Source organism: Arachis stenosperma, chromosome 4, assembly GCF_014773155.1.
Source record: "Arachis stenosperma cultivar V10309 chromosome 4, arast.V10309.gnm1.PFL2, whole genome shotgun sequence".
NCBI lineage: Eukaryota > Viridiplantae > Streptophyta > Magnoliopsida > Fabales > Fabaceae > Arachis > Arachis stenosperma.
Genome location: NC_080380.1, coordinates 58,559,091 through 58,573,941, shown reverse-complemented (window position 1 = coordinate 58,573,941; position 14,851 = coordinate 58,559,091). Strand labels below are relative to the sequence as shown.

Here is a 14,851-nt window from a genome sequence, read left to right as displayed (position 1 = left end):
TTGCTCAAGTGCTTCAGCTAGAGGGATATTGATTTCCAGCTTCTTGAAGGTCTCAAGGAATTTGTGGAAATGTTGGTCCTTGACCTCCTTGTTGAATCTCTGAGGATATGGTAGTGGAGGTGTGAGATGCTTTTCGATCTGCTGCTTTCCTTGAGTCTTTTCCTTTGAGCTATGTGGCTGGTTCCCCTGTTCTTTGAGTTTCTCATTATTTTTGGTTGGCATCACAACTTGCTCCTCAGCTTGATCTGCTTTTGTTTGCTTCTCAACCTCTGTTGGTTCTTTGATGCTCTCGTTTTGTTTCTTTGTGGTGTCATTGTTGCTCATCAATATTCTCCCACTTCTCAATTGTATTGCCTTGCACTCCTCCTTGGGATTTGGGATTGTGTCACTAGGCAGTGAGCTTGAAGGTCTCTCAACAGTCATTTGCTTGGAAATTTGCCCGATCTGCCTTTCTAGGTTCTTTATGGATGCCTCATGGTTTTTGTTTGTCATTTCTTGGAGTTTCATCATTTTTTCTATCATGGTTTCCAAGTTGGTGATTCTTTGGGGTTCAGGTGGTGCTTGTGGTGGGTTATGAGATGTGGTTGGTGGATGATAGGAATTTTGATTAGTGGATTGGTACTGGTTGGGGTTGGGGTAGTTGTTTTGAGGTTTCCTGTAGGTGTTTTGGTTGGTTTGATGCTGGTTGTAATTTTGGTTGTTTCTTGGGTTGTTTTGGTTTGAGTTCCTCTGCCATGGTTGTTGGTGGTTTTGAGTGTCTCCCCATCTGAGATTGGGGTGATTCTTCCATGAGGGGTTGTATGTATCACCATAAACTTCATTTGAATTAGAATGCATATACTGAACTTGTTCTTGCTGTGGCTCTTCTTGAACTTCTTCATTTTGTCCCCATGTGGTTGATGGTTGGCTAGTGTTGACTGCTGCAACTTGAAGGTTGTCAATCCTCTTGGTCATTTGCTCAAATTGTTGTTGAATTTGCTGCTGCATTAATTTGTTTTGAGCCAGGATTGAATCCACTCCTTCTAGCTCCATTACTCCTCTTCTCTGTGATGGTTGGCGACTTCTTTGATGAGCAAAGAAGTATTGGTTGTTGGCCACCATATCAATAAGTTCTTGAGCCTCCTCTGCAGTTTTCATGAGTTGCAAGGAACCTCCAGCCGAGTGATCCAAGGATTCTTGAGACTTCAGTGTTAAGCCTTCATAGAAGTTTTGCAGCTTCTCCCATTCATTGAACATGTTGGAAGGGCATTTTCTGACTAGAGCTTTGTACCTCTCCCATGCCTCATAGATGGGTTCATTCTCCATTTGTGTGAACGTTTGTACCTCGGCCTTCAACCTTATAACTCTCTGTGGTGGATAAAATTTGGCAAGGAACTTGGTCACCAAGTCATCCCAATTGTTGATGCTGTCCCTTGGAAATGATTCCAACCATTGTGTAGCCTTATCCCTGAGAGAGAATGGGAATAGCATTAATTTGTAACTGTCGGGAGGTACTCCATTGGTTTTGACAGTGTTGCATATCCTCAGGAAGGTGGATAAGTGTTGATGTGGGTCTTCAAGTGATCCTCCACCAAAAGAGCAATTATTCTGAACCAAAGTGATGAGTTGTGGCTTGAGTTCAAAATTGTTTGCATTGACATTGGGAGCCAAGATGCTGCTTCCACAATGCCTAGGATTGACAAAGGTATAGGAAGCCAAAACTCTCCTCTGAGGAGGATTTTCATTGTTGTTGTTTGCTCCTCCTGGTGGATTAGTTGAATGTTCCTCCATCTCATGAAATTCTTCTTCTGACTCCTCTTCTCCGACAATATTTTCCCTCTTTCAGCTCTCCTTAACCTCCTGAGGGTCCTTTCATCTTGTTCATGCAGACTTAGTGTGCTTCTTCTTGTACCTGACATACAAGCATGACAAAAGGAATTCACAAACCAGTGATGTTTCAATTTACTGCTAAATTGAAGTTTTAGTTAGTTTAAACAATAAATCAAACAGTTAGTGGGTTAATCAAAATTTAAAGAAAAAGTGCTTGATCTAGATAACCACCTCACTTAATCATTGTCAATCTAATCAATCCCCGGCAACGGCGCCAAAAACTTGATGGGATATTTTTGAAGGAAAAATGAATTTCTCCCAAAAACACACCAATCTAACCGGCAAGTGTACCGGGTTGTATCAAGTAATAAAAACTCACGGGTGTGAGGTCGATCCCACAGGGATTGAAGGATTGAGCAATTTTAGCTTAGTGGTTGATTTAGTCAAGCGGATCAAGATTTGGTTGATTGAGTTGCAGAATTTAAATTGCATTGAAAGTAAAGAGAACAAGAATTAAAGTGCTGTATCTTAGAGAACAAGGAATTAAATGGCAGAAACTTAGATTGCAAGAAATGTAAATTGCAAGAATCTTAAATGGCAAGAATTGTAAATGACTTGAAATGTAAAGGGGATTGGGACTTGGATTTGCAAGATCTAAACAAAGAGAATGTAAATTGCATTAAACAGAAGAGTAAATGGGGAATGGGTTGAAACAGATTCGAAACAGAAAATTAAATGAGCAATTAAAGCAAGAAACAGAAAATTTAAATGGGAAATTGGATCTCAGGACCCAGAGACTAGAAAACCAAGTCTAGATCTCAATGCCTTCCTAGATCCAACAAGAACAATCTCAAAGGAATTGTAAATTGCAAGGAAATAAATGAGAAAGTAAGTAGCAGGAAATGAAACTAAATTTGCAGTGAAAGTAAACAAGATCCAAGGTGAGATTGAAACAGAATTCCTTCAATTCTCCAACCCAAGATCGAAGACAAGAGTATTTGAAATTGAAAACAATCAAACTAAGAAATTCAAAGGCATTCAAGCTCCCAAAACAGAAAAGAAAACTCTCTCAAAACTCTAAAAGGGAAGCTCTCCGAATAAATTGAATCTAAGCCTATTTATACACTTTCTTCAATTGATCTTCAAGCTTTGTGCCGGGCCTTTGCTCTTGGTGGATTTGGTTTGAAAGAGGCTTTGATTGATTGCTCTTGAAGTTTGGAGAAGAACCCAAGTGAACCAATTGAACCGGAATTGAGTTTTGCCAATTTGGGTTTTAAAGTTAGCCTCAAAGTTAGGGGGCTAACTTCATGGCTAACTTTTTCTAGCAGCAAAACCAATTTGCTGCACTTCACGTTTGGGCCAACGTTAGGGGGCTAACTTTGACCCTAACGTTGGCCTTGCTTTGAGTTGGAGTGGCGCCAACGTTAGCCTCCAAGTTAGGGGGCTAATGTTGGCGCAAACGTTGCACACCCTGGGAGTAAAATCTCATGCCAACGTTAGCCTCCAAGTTAGGGGGCTAACGTTGGCGCAAACGTTGGCCTTCCTGGGAGAGATTTCTTTTGCCAACGTTAGCCTCCAAGTTAGGGGGCTAACGTTGGCGCTAACGTGGCTAGCCCTGGGAGGAAATTTTTTGCTTCCAACGTTAGCCTCCAAGTTAGGGGGCTAACGTTGAGGCTAACTTCAACTCCAACTTCATTCTTCTTGGTTCCATTTCACTTGATTCCTTGTCTTCTCTTAGCTTCTAGCCATTCCTTCTCACTTCAATCCTTTTCCAAGCTTTCTTCACCTATCATAAATCAACCAAACACATCAAAGCTATGCTTGAAATCATGAGATGATCATTCTATCATAATATGCACCAATTATGGCATCAAACCTCATGAAAAAGCATTAATTCACATATGGTTGATTCAATCAAAGGAAGCATGAAAATCTACCTAATTAGGCTTGCTTGTAGCTTAAGAAAGTGCATAATTCAAGTAAAAACAAAAGCAAAAGACTAGTGAAACTAGGCTAAGATGACTTGTCATCACAACACCAAACTTAAAGCTTGCTTGTCCCCAAGCAAGAAATGACTTATTAAGAAGAAGAATGAAATGAAAGAGAATGTTCATGCTAGCAGAATGTTATTGGTAGTTCATGGGATTTTGTGTGGATATGCAATACTCACTCCTTATTGATTCTTAGGCCTAGAAAGTCTCCTTCAAGCTTCAAGCAACCTACTGCTATGACCTCTCATTATTCCTTCATCCTTGGCTATTACTTTGTTCAAAGCTTTATTTGAGTGTCATGTGTAGCAAGTTCATTTTCTTTTCTGTATACTTGACACATTATTCACCATGGACACTTGGCTCACCTTTCCTCTTAAACATTGATGCCCAGCACCTTTTGTTTTGGTTACTAAATGCCTTGTAGTTAGGTTGCTCTTGATAGTGGATTTTCAGCTGATGATCCCGGATTAGTTAATCTAAGTCACCGAGTGTTGAAGCACTCCAAAGAGCTTAATAGTCCAAGCAGATCCTAATACACAGACACCACAGGCATATATTTTCAAGGTTCAAGCTATTGGTGTCTAGCTTTGTTTCTTTTGTTTCCTTTGATTCTGCCATCTTTTGGCTATCTCTTTTCTTTCTTTCTTTTATTTTTCTTTTGAACCAAGGATTTTCTTTATTGAGATTCATAGACAGCAAGTCACTCTATGCTTCGAAAAAGACATCCTAGCCCTTTATTCACTTAAGGTGAGTTTTTATACAATCACACACATACCACCACTTACTATTATTCTACTTCTTTCTAACAATGACTATCTCATTTCACATTCAAACATTTCTTTTATTGAATTAAAGATGTAGGGGACAGACATGCTCTTAGTTAAGTGAAAGTAGACACACAAGCACAAACTTAGACTAGCTTACTTATTTTAAGGTGAAATTGACTCTGTCTGAACTCAAAGGACACTTTAACAGAACATACTCAAAATATTTCTCAACAGCAAGGGTTAAGTATATACAACCTATTGATTTGCATCTCTTTTGTTCGTCCTTTTGTTGTGCCCTTTTTGAGTCATGATGCCCAATTCCTTGCTACTTCCTCTGATTCATCATTTTGACTATGGGCAAATTCTCATGTTCTTGCTACAGGTCATAGAGTTAGAACTAAAAAGCAATTATATAGTTGATTAATTTGTCTGATTGCTTGAAACTAGTAATGTGTAGAAAGTTACAATGTATTTCTGAATGAAATTTTGGTGGAACACCAAACTTAGAAATTTTCATTCTCCCTTAAATTGTTTTGGTGTGCAACACCAAACTTAGCTTCTTGCAATGCATACTAATTATTCAACATTCTTATTGAAAATGCTACGAAAAAGACACTACCTCAGGTTGGGTTGCCTCCCAACAAGCGCTCTTTTATTGTCATTAGCTTGACATCTTCTGTTGTTGCTTCAAGGGGGATTTAGGCTCTGGACCTCTGTTTCTTTGCTCCATTGCTCCCCTAGGTATAGCTTTGCTCTATGGCCATTTGCTGTAAACCGATTCTTTGTTGCTTCATCTAGCACTTCAATACTCCCATAAGGAAAAACCTTAGTTACTAAGTATGGACCTGTCCACTTAGACTTAAGCTTGCCAGGGAATATTTTGAGCCGTGAGTTATACAAGAGAACTTGTTGTCCCGGTTTGAACTCTTTCTTCAAAATCTTCTTGTCATGCCATCTTTTAGCTTTTTCCTTGTATATCCTGGCATTTTCATAGGCTTCTAGCCTAAACTCATCTAGCTCATTCAGCTGCAACAATCTTTTCTCTCCTGCTGCTTCAGAATCCAGATTTAGAAGTTTGGTGGCCCAAAAGGCTTTGTGCTCAAGCTCTACAGGGAGATGACATGATTTGCCATATAGCAATTGAAATGGGGACTTCCCAATGGGGGTTTTGAAGGCCGTTCGGTATGCCCAAAGTGCATCCTCCAACTTCCTAGCCCAATCCTTTCTTGTGCTACCAACTGTCTTTTCTAGGATCTTCTTTAGTTCCCTGTTTGCCAATTCTGCCTGTCCATTAGTTTGAGGATGGTATGGTGTGGCTACCTTATGAATAACTCCATATTTGTGAAGGAGTTTCTCCATTTGTCTATTGCAAAAATGACCACCACCATCACTGATGAGACCCTTGGGTACTCCAAATCTAGTAAAGATGTGCTTCTTTAGGAATTGAAGAACAATTTGTGCATCACAGGTAGTTGTGGCTATGGCTTCCACCCATTTTGAAACATATTCCACTGCTACCAAGATATATCTGAATGAGTAAGAAGGGGGAAAGGGTCCCATGAAATCAATGCCCCATAGATCAAACAATTCTACTTCCAAAATGAAGTTCTGTGGCATCTCATTTCTTTTTGTTAATCCTCCTGCTCTTTGGCACTCATTACATTGGTGGACAAACTCCCTGGCATCTTTGAAGATGGTTGGCCAATAGAACCCACTTTGTAGTATTTTTGCTGCTGTTCTCTCTGGACCAAAGTGTCCGCCGTATGCAGAGCCATGGCAATGCCATAATATATCTTGCATCTCACTCTCAGGGACACATCTTCTGATTATTCCATCAGAACATTTTTTGAACAAATAAGGTTCATCCCACAAGAACTTCCTTGCTTCATTGGTCAGCTTCTTCACTTGTTGCTTACTGAATTCTTGAGGTATCTTCCTTCCCACTTTGTAGTTAGCTATATCAGCAAACCATGGTGTTTGTTGGATCAGCATAAGATGTTCATCTGGGAAGCTTTCATTCACAGGTAGTGAAGCCGTTTGGATTGTTTCTGGCGGCAGCCTTGACAAATGGTCAGCAACTAGATTTTCGGTGCCTTTCCTGTCCCTCACCTCAATGTCAAATTCTTGTAAGAGTAGAATCCACCTGATGAGTCTTGGTTTGGCATCCTGCTTTGACATCAAATACTTGAGAGCAGCATGATCAGTATAAACCACAATTTTAGACCCTATCAAGTATGATCTAAACTTATCAAATGCATATACTACAGCCAACAATTCCTTCTCTGTTGTAGTGTAATTTTTTTGAGCTTCATTCAATACTTTACTTGCATAATATATGACATGATGCAAGTTTCCCTTCTTCTGTCCAAGTACAGCACCAATGGCAATCTCACTTGCATCACACATGAGTTCAAATGGTAAATTCCAATCCGGAGGTGTGATGATTGGTGCTGTTGTGAGTTTCTGTTTTAAAGTTTCAAAAGCATGCTGGCACTCTTTATCAAAAACAAAAGGTTGATCAATCATCAAAAGGTTGCTCAAAGGTTTGGCTATTTTAGAAAAATCTTTGATAAACCTTCTATAAAATCCTGCATGCCCCAAGAAACTTCTAACAGATTTCACATTAGTTGGTGGAGGGAGTTTTTCTATTATCTCAACCTTTGCCTTATCAACCTCTATCCCTTTTCTTGAAACTTTATGACCAAGAACAATCCCCTCAGGTACCATGAAATGGCACTTCTCCCAGTTCAAAACCAAATTAGTTTCTTGGCATCGTTTCAAGACAAGAGTTAGATGGTTTAAGCAAGCATTAAAACTATCACCAAAAACAGAAAAATCATCCATAAAAACCTCCAAGAATTTTTCAACCATATCTGAGAAAATGGAAAGCATACACCTTTGAAAAGTGGCTGGGGCATTGCACAATCCGAATGGCATTCTTCTATAAGCAAAAACTCCAACTGGGCATGTGAATGAAGTCTTTTCTTGGTCCTTTGGGTCCACCACTATCTGATTATACCCAGAATATCCATCCAAGAAGCAATAATAAGCATGGCCAGCCAACCTTTCAAGCATTTGATCAATGAAAGGAAGTGGGAAGTGATCTTTGCGTGTGGCATCATTCAACCTTCTATAGTCAATACACATCCTCCACCCTGTCACAGTTCTAGTTGGAATGAGTTCATTTTTCTCATTAATAATGACTGTCATCCCTCCTTTCTTTGGTACCACTTGGACTGGGCTTATCCACGAGCTATCGGAAATAGGGTATATGATTCCTGCATTCCATAATTTCATCACTTCCTTCTGGACAACCTCCTTCATTGCAGGGTTGAGTCTTCTTTGGGGTTGAATCACTGCTTTGGAATTATCCTCCAAAAGAATCTTATGCATGCATATTGTGGGGCTGATGCCTTTCAGGTCATCAATGGTCCATCCTAAGGCATCCTTGTGAGTTCTGAGAACATCAAGAAGCTCTCCTTCTTCTTTCTTTGTCAAGGACGAGTTGATGATCACTGGGAAGCTTTCTGAAGTGCCAAGAAATGCATATTTGAGATGAGAGGGTAATGGCTTCAGTTCTTGCTTTTGCACCCCTTCTTTCTTGCTCGGTTTCACCTCTTTGCTTATGAAGGTCTCGGCTACTTGTTCTTCCATTGCACTTTGATCTTCTTCTTGCTCTTGAGAACTTTCTTCCAGCATTTCTTCCACCAAACTCTCTATCATATCCACTTTTACATACTCCTCTTGCTCAGGGATATTTTGCATTGACTTGAAAACATTTATGATCATTTGTTCATTATGGACCCTGAAGACCATTTCTCCTTTTTCTACATCGATGATGGCTCTTGCTGTGTGTAAAAATGGCCTCCCCAAAATGATTGAGTCACTTCCTTCCTCTTCAGTATCCAAAATCACAAAATCTGCTGGGAAGATAAATTCCCCAATCTTCACCAACAAATTTTCCACAATTCCATTGGGTGTCTTAATGGATCTGTTAGCCATAACTAATGACATCCTGGTGGGTTTAAGCTCTTCTATATCAAGTTTTCTCATCATTGAGAGTGGCATTAAATTGATGCTGGCACCAAGGTCACAGAGGGCTTTGTTGAGAATTGTTTTTCCAATGGTGCATGACACTACAAAGCCCCCCGGATCCTTGAGTTTTGGGGGAATACCTCTCTGAATCACAGCACTGCATTCTTCGGTTAGTAATATGGTTTCCTTCTCAAGCCAACTCCTCTTCTTATTGATAAGCTCCTTCATAAACTTGGCATACAAAGGCATTTGCTCAAGTGCTTCAGCTAGAGGGATATTGATTTCCAGCTTCTTGAAGGTCTCAAGGAATTTGTGGAAATGTTGGTCCTTGACCTCCTTGTTGAATCTCTGAGGATATGGTAGTGGAGGTGTGAGATGCTTTTCGATCTGCTGCTTTCCTTGAGTCTTTTCCTTTGAGCTATGTGGCTGGTTCCCCTGTTCTTTGAGTTTCTCATTGTTTTTGGTTGGCATCACAACTTGCTCCTCAGCTTGATCTGCTTTTGTTTGCTTCTCAACCTCTGTTGGTTCTTTGATGCTCTCTTTTTGTTTCTTTGTGGTGTCATTGTTGCTCATCAATATTCTCCCACTTCTCAATTGTATTGCCTTGCACTCCTCCTTGGGATTTGGGATTGTGTCACTAGGCAGTGAGCTTGAAGGTCTCTCAACAGTCATTTGCTTGGAAATTTGCCCGATCTGCCTTTCTAGGTTCTTTATGGATGCCTCATGGTTTTTGTTTGTCATTTCTTGGAATTTCATCATTTTTTCTATCATGGTTTCCAAGTTGGTGATTCTTTGGGGTTCAGGTGGTGCTTGTGGTGGGTTATGAGATGTGGTTGGTGGATGATAGGAATTTTGATTAGTGGATTGGTACTGGTTGGGGTTGGGGTAGTTGTTTTGAGGTTTCCTGTAGGTGTTTTGGTTGGTTTGATGCTGGTTGTAATTTTGGTTGTTTCTTGGGTTGTTTTGGTTTGAGTTCCTCTGCCATGGTTGTTGGTGGTTTTGAGTGTCTCCCCATCTGAGATTGGGGTGATTCTTCCATGAGGGGTTGTATGTATCACCATAAACTTCATTTGAATTAGAATGCATATACTGAACTTGTTCTTGCTGTGGCTCTTCTTGAACTTCTTCATTTTGTCCCCATGTGGTTGATGGTTGGCTAGTGTTGACTGCTGCAACTTGAAGGTTGTCAATCCTCTTGGTCATTTGCTCAAATTGTTGTTGAATTTGCTGCTGCATTAATTTGTTTTGAGCCAGGATTGAATCCACTCCTTCTAGCTCCATTACTCCTCTTCTCTGTGATGGTTGGCGACTTCTTTGATGAGCAAAGAAGTATTGGTTGTTGGCCACCATATCAATAAGTTCTTGAGCCTCCTCTGCAGTTTTCATGAGTTGCAAGGAACCTCCAGCCGAGTGATCCAAGGATTCTTGAGACTTCAGTGTTAAGCCTTCATAGAAGTTTTGCAGCTTCTCCCATTCATTGAACATGTTGGAAGGGCATTTTCTGACTAGAGCTTTGTACCTCTCCCATGCCTCATAGATGGGTTCATTCTCCATTTGTGTGAACGTTTGTACCTCGGCCTTCAACCTTATAACTCTCTGTGGTGGATAAAATTTGGCAAGGAACTTGGTCACCAAGTCATCCCAATTGTTGATGCTGTCCCTTGGAAATGATTCCAACCATTGTGTAGCCTTATCCCTGAGAGAGAATGGGAATAGCATTAATTTGTAACTGTTGGGAGGTACTCCATTGGTTTTGACAGTGTTGCATATCCTCAGGAAGGTGGATAAGTGTTGATGTGGGTCTTCAAGTGATCCTCCACCAAAAGAGCAATTATTCTGAACCAAAGTGATGAGTTGTGGCTTGAGTTCAAAATTGTTTGCATTGACATTGGGAGCCAAGATGCTGCTTCCACAATGCCTAGGATTGACAAAGGTATAGGAAGCCAAAACTCTCCTCTGAGGAGGATTTTCATTGTTGTTGTTTGCTCCTCCTGGTGGATTAGTTGAATGTTCCTCCATCTCATGAAATTCTTCTTCTGACTCCTCTTCTCCGACAATATTTTTCCCTCTTTCAGCTCTCCTTAACCTCCTGAGGGTCCTTTCATCTTGTTCATGCAGACTTAGTGTGCTTCTTCTTGTACCTGACATACAAGCATGACAAAAGGAATTCACAAACCAGTGATGTTTCAATTTACTGCTAAATTGAAGTTTTAGTTAGTTTAAACAATAAATCAAACAGTTAGTGGGTTAATCAAAATTTAAAGAAAAAGTGCTTGATCTAGATAACCACCTCACTTAATTATTGTCAATCTAATCAATCCCCGGCAACGGCGCCAAAAACTTGATGGGATATTTTTGAAGGAAAAATGAATTTCTCCCAAAAACACACCAATCTAACCGGCAAGTGTACCGGGTTGTATCAAGTAATAAAAACTCACGGGTGTGAGGTCGATCCCACAGGGATTGAAGGATTGAGCAATTTTAGCTTAGTGGTTGATTTAGTCAAGCGGATCAAGATTTGGTTGATTGAGTTGCAGAATTTAAATTGCATTGAAAGTAAAGAGAACAAGAATTAAAGTGCTGTATCTTAGAGAACAAGGAATTAAATGGCAGAAACTTAGATTGCAAGAAATGTAAATTGCAAGAATCTTAAATGGCAAGAATTGTAAATGACTTGAAATGTAAAGGGGATTGGGACTTGGATTTGCAAGATCTAAACAAAGAGAATGTAAATTGCATTAAACAGAAGAGTAAATGGGGAATGGGTTGAAACAGATTCGAAACAGAAAATTAAATGAGCAATTAAAGCAAGAAACAGAAAATTTAAATGGGAAATTGGATCTCAGGACCCAGAGACTAGAAAACCAAGTCTAGATCTCAATGCCTTCCTAGATCCAACAAGAACAATCTCAAAGGAATTGTAAATTGCAAGGAAATAAATGAGAAAGTAAGTAGCAGGAAATGAAACTAAATTTGCAGTGAAAGTAAACAAGATCCAAGGTGAGATTGAAACAGAATTCCTTCAATTCTCCAACCCAAGATCGAAGACAAGAGTATTTGAAATTGAAAACAATCAAACTAAGAAATTCAAAGGCATTCAAGCTCCCAAAACAGAAAAGAAAACTCTCTCAAAACTCTAAAAGGGAAGCTCTCCGAATAAATTGAATCTAAGCCTATTTATACACTTTCTTCAATTGATCTTCAAGCTTTGTGCTGGGCCTTTGCTCTTGGTGGATTTGGGTTGAAAGAGGCTTTGATTGATTGCTCTTGAAGTTTGGAGAAGAACCCAAGTGAACCAATTGAACCGGAATTGAGTTTTGCCAATTTGGGTTTTAAAGTTAGCCTCAAAGTTAGGGGGCTAACTTCATGGCTAACTTTTTCTAGCAGCAAAACCAATTTGCTGCACTTCACGTTTGGGCCAACGTTAGGGGGCTAACTTTGACCCTAACGTTGGCCTTGCTTTGAGTTGGAGTGGCGCCAACGTTAGCCTCCAAGTTAGGGGGCTAACGTTGGTGCAAACGTTGCACACCCTGGGAGTAAAATCTCATGCCAACGTTAGCCTCCAAGTTAGGGGGCTAACGTTGGCGCAAACGTTGGCCTTCCTGGGAGAGATTTCTTTTGCCAACGTTAGCCTCCAAGTTAGGGGGCTAACGTTGGCGCTAACGTGGCTAGCCCTGGGAGGAAATTTTTTGCTTCCAACGTTAGCCTCCAAGTTAGGGGGCTAACGTTGAGGCTAACTTCAACTCCAACTTCATTCTTCTTGGTTCCATTTCACTTGATTCCTTGTCTTCTCTTAGCTTCTAGCCATTCCTTCTCACTTCAATCCTTTTCCAAGCTTTCTTCACCTATCATAAATCAACCAAACACATCAAAGCTATGCTTGAAATCATGAGATGATCATTCTATCATAATATGCACCAATTATGGCATCAAACCTCATGAAAAAGCATTAATTCACATATGGTTGATTCAATCAAAGGAAGCATGAAAATCTACCTAATTAGGCTTGCTTGTAGCTTAAGAAAGTGCATAATTCAAGTAAAAACAAAAGCAAAAGACTAGTGAAACTAGGCTAAGATGACTTGTCATCAGCAAGTTGCCCGATATTTAGGAGCAATCATGAAGCTGAATGCCAAGCTGTTTGGTAATGAGATTTGGGAGGATAAACCTCCCTTGCTCACCAATGAACTGAATACATTGGTTCAGTAAACTTTACCTCAAAAGAAACAGCATCCTGGTAAATTCTTAATACCCTGTACCATAAGCACCATGACCTTGGAGAAAGCTCTGTATAACCTGGGGTCAGGAATAAACATGATGCCACTCTCTGTAATGGAGAAACTGGGAATCTATGAGGTATAGGCTGCCAAATTCTCATTGTAGATGGCAGATAAATTTATGAAAAAGGCTTATAGACTAGTAGAGGACGTGCTAGTGAAGGTTGAAGGCCTTTACTTCCCTATTGATTTCATAATCCTAGACACTAGGAGGGATGAGGATGAGTCTATCGTCCTTGGAAGACCCTTCCTAACCATAGCAAGAGCTGTGATTGATGTTGACAGAGGAGAGTTGATCCTTCATGTGAATGAAGAATGCCTTGTAGTAAAGACTCAAGGTTCTCGATCTGTAACCATGGAGAGTAAGCTTGAAGAGCTTATCCCAATACAGAGCCGCCAAATTTAAACTCTAAGTTTGGTGTTGGGAGGCCACATCCAAACTCTAAGTTTGGTGTTGAGAGATCTCAACCATACTCTGATCATCTGTGAGGCTCCATGAGAGCTCATTATCAAGCTATTGACATTAAAGAAGTGCTTATTGGGAGGCAACCCAATTTTATTCTAATTTTATCTATATTATTTTGTTTTCTTTTAGGTTGATGATCATGTGAAGTCACAAAGACAATTATAAAAATAAAGAAAAAATAAAAAATAGCATTGAAAACAGCACATCCTGGAGGAAGGACTTACTGGCGTTTAAACGCCAGTAAGGGTAGCAAAATGGGCGTTTAAACGCCTAATCAAGCACCTTTCTGGGCGTTTAAATGCCAAAATAGGGCATCAGACTGGCGTTTAAATGCCAGAATAGGGCAACAAACTGGCGTTTAGACGCCAGAGCAGGGCAACAAACTGGCATTTAAACGCTAGAATAGGGCAGTAGAATGGTGTTTAAACGCTAGAATTGCATTATAAGGTGTTGTGAATGCCCAATTGGAGCAGGGATGAAGAATTCCTTGGCCCTTCAGGATCTGTAGACCCACAGGATCCCCACCAACCTCAACTCACTCTCTCTCCTCTTCACACCTTTCTACAACACTCTTCCCCAAATACCCTTCACCAATCACCTTCATATATCTTCCCCAAATACCCCCTTCACTCCTTCATTTTCACACATTATAACCACCTTCTTCTACCCTTGGCCGAACCCTATACACCCTCCATCTCCTCCATTTTCTTCTTCTTCCCCTTCTTTCCTTCTTCTGTTGCTCGAGGACGAGCAAATATATTAAGTTTGGTGTGGTAAAAGCAATGCTTTTTGTTTTTCCAAAACCACTAATGGCACCTAAGGCCGGAGAAACCTCTAGAAAGAGGAAAGGGAAGGTAATTGCTTCCACCTCTGAGTCAAGGGAGATAGAGAGATTTATCTCAAAAGCCCATCACTAAGAAAAAGATGGAGCAAACAAGAGAGCCCACTCATGGACCTCAACAAGAGCATGAGGAATTCCTTATCATGAAATCCCTGAGATGCCTCAAGGGATACACTTTCCTCCACAAAACTATTGGGAGCAAATTAACACCTCCCTAGGAGAGTTAAGTTCCAACATGGGACAACTAAAGGTGGAGCACCAAGAGCACTCCATCATTCTCCATGAGATTAGAGAAGATCAAAGAGCTATGAGGGAGGAGCAACAAAGGCAAGGAAGAGACATAGAGGAGCTCAGGAGCACCATTGGTTCTTCAAGAGGAGGAAGACACCACCCTCACTAAGGTGGACTCATTCCTTAATCTTCTTGTCTCTTTTTTTTTTGTTTTTCGGCTTTATGCTGTATGTTCTATCTATGTTTGTGTCTTCACTACATGATCATTAGTGTCTAGTGCCTATGTTTTAAAGCTATGAATAACTCCATGAATCCTTCACCTCTCTTACATGAAAAATGTGCTTAATTACAAAAGAACAAGAAGTATTTGGATTTTAAATTTTATCTTGAAACTAGTTTAATTATTTTGATATGGTGGCAATATTTTTTGTTCT

At 40.2% G+C, this 14,851-nt stretch overlaps 1 protein-coding gene across 1 annotated transcript; it reads right to left on the bottom strand.

Moving 5' to 3' along the window:
- Positions 1 to 4,892: 4,892 nt before the first annotated feature.
- On the bottom strand, positions 4,893 to 8,851 carry LOC130975018 (uncharacterized). The gene is made up of 2 exons (XM_057899853.1): positions 8,183 to 8,851; positions 4,893 to 4,943 (listed from the first exon to the last, which is right to left on the bottom strand). Exons 1-2 carry the CDS (start codon positions 8,849 to 8,851, stop codon positions 4,893 to 4,895), a joined length of 720 nt encoding a protein of 239 aa, XP_057755836.1.
- Positions 8,852 to 14,851: the final 6,000 nt, after the last annotated feature.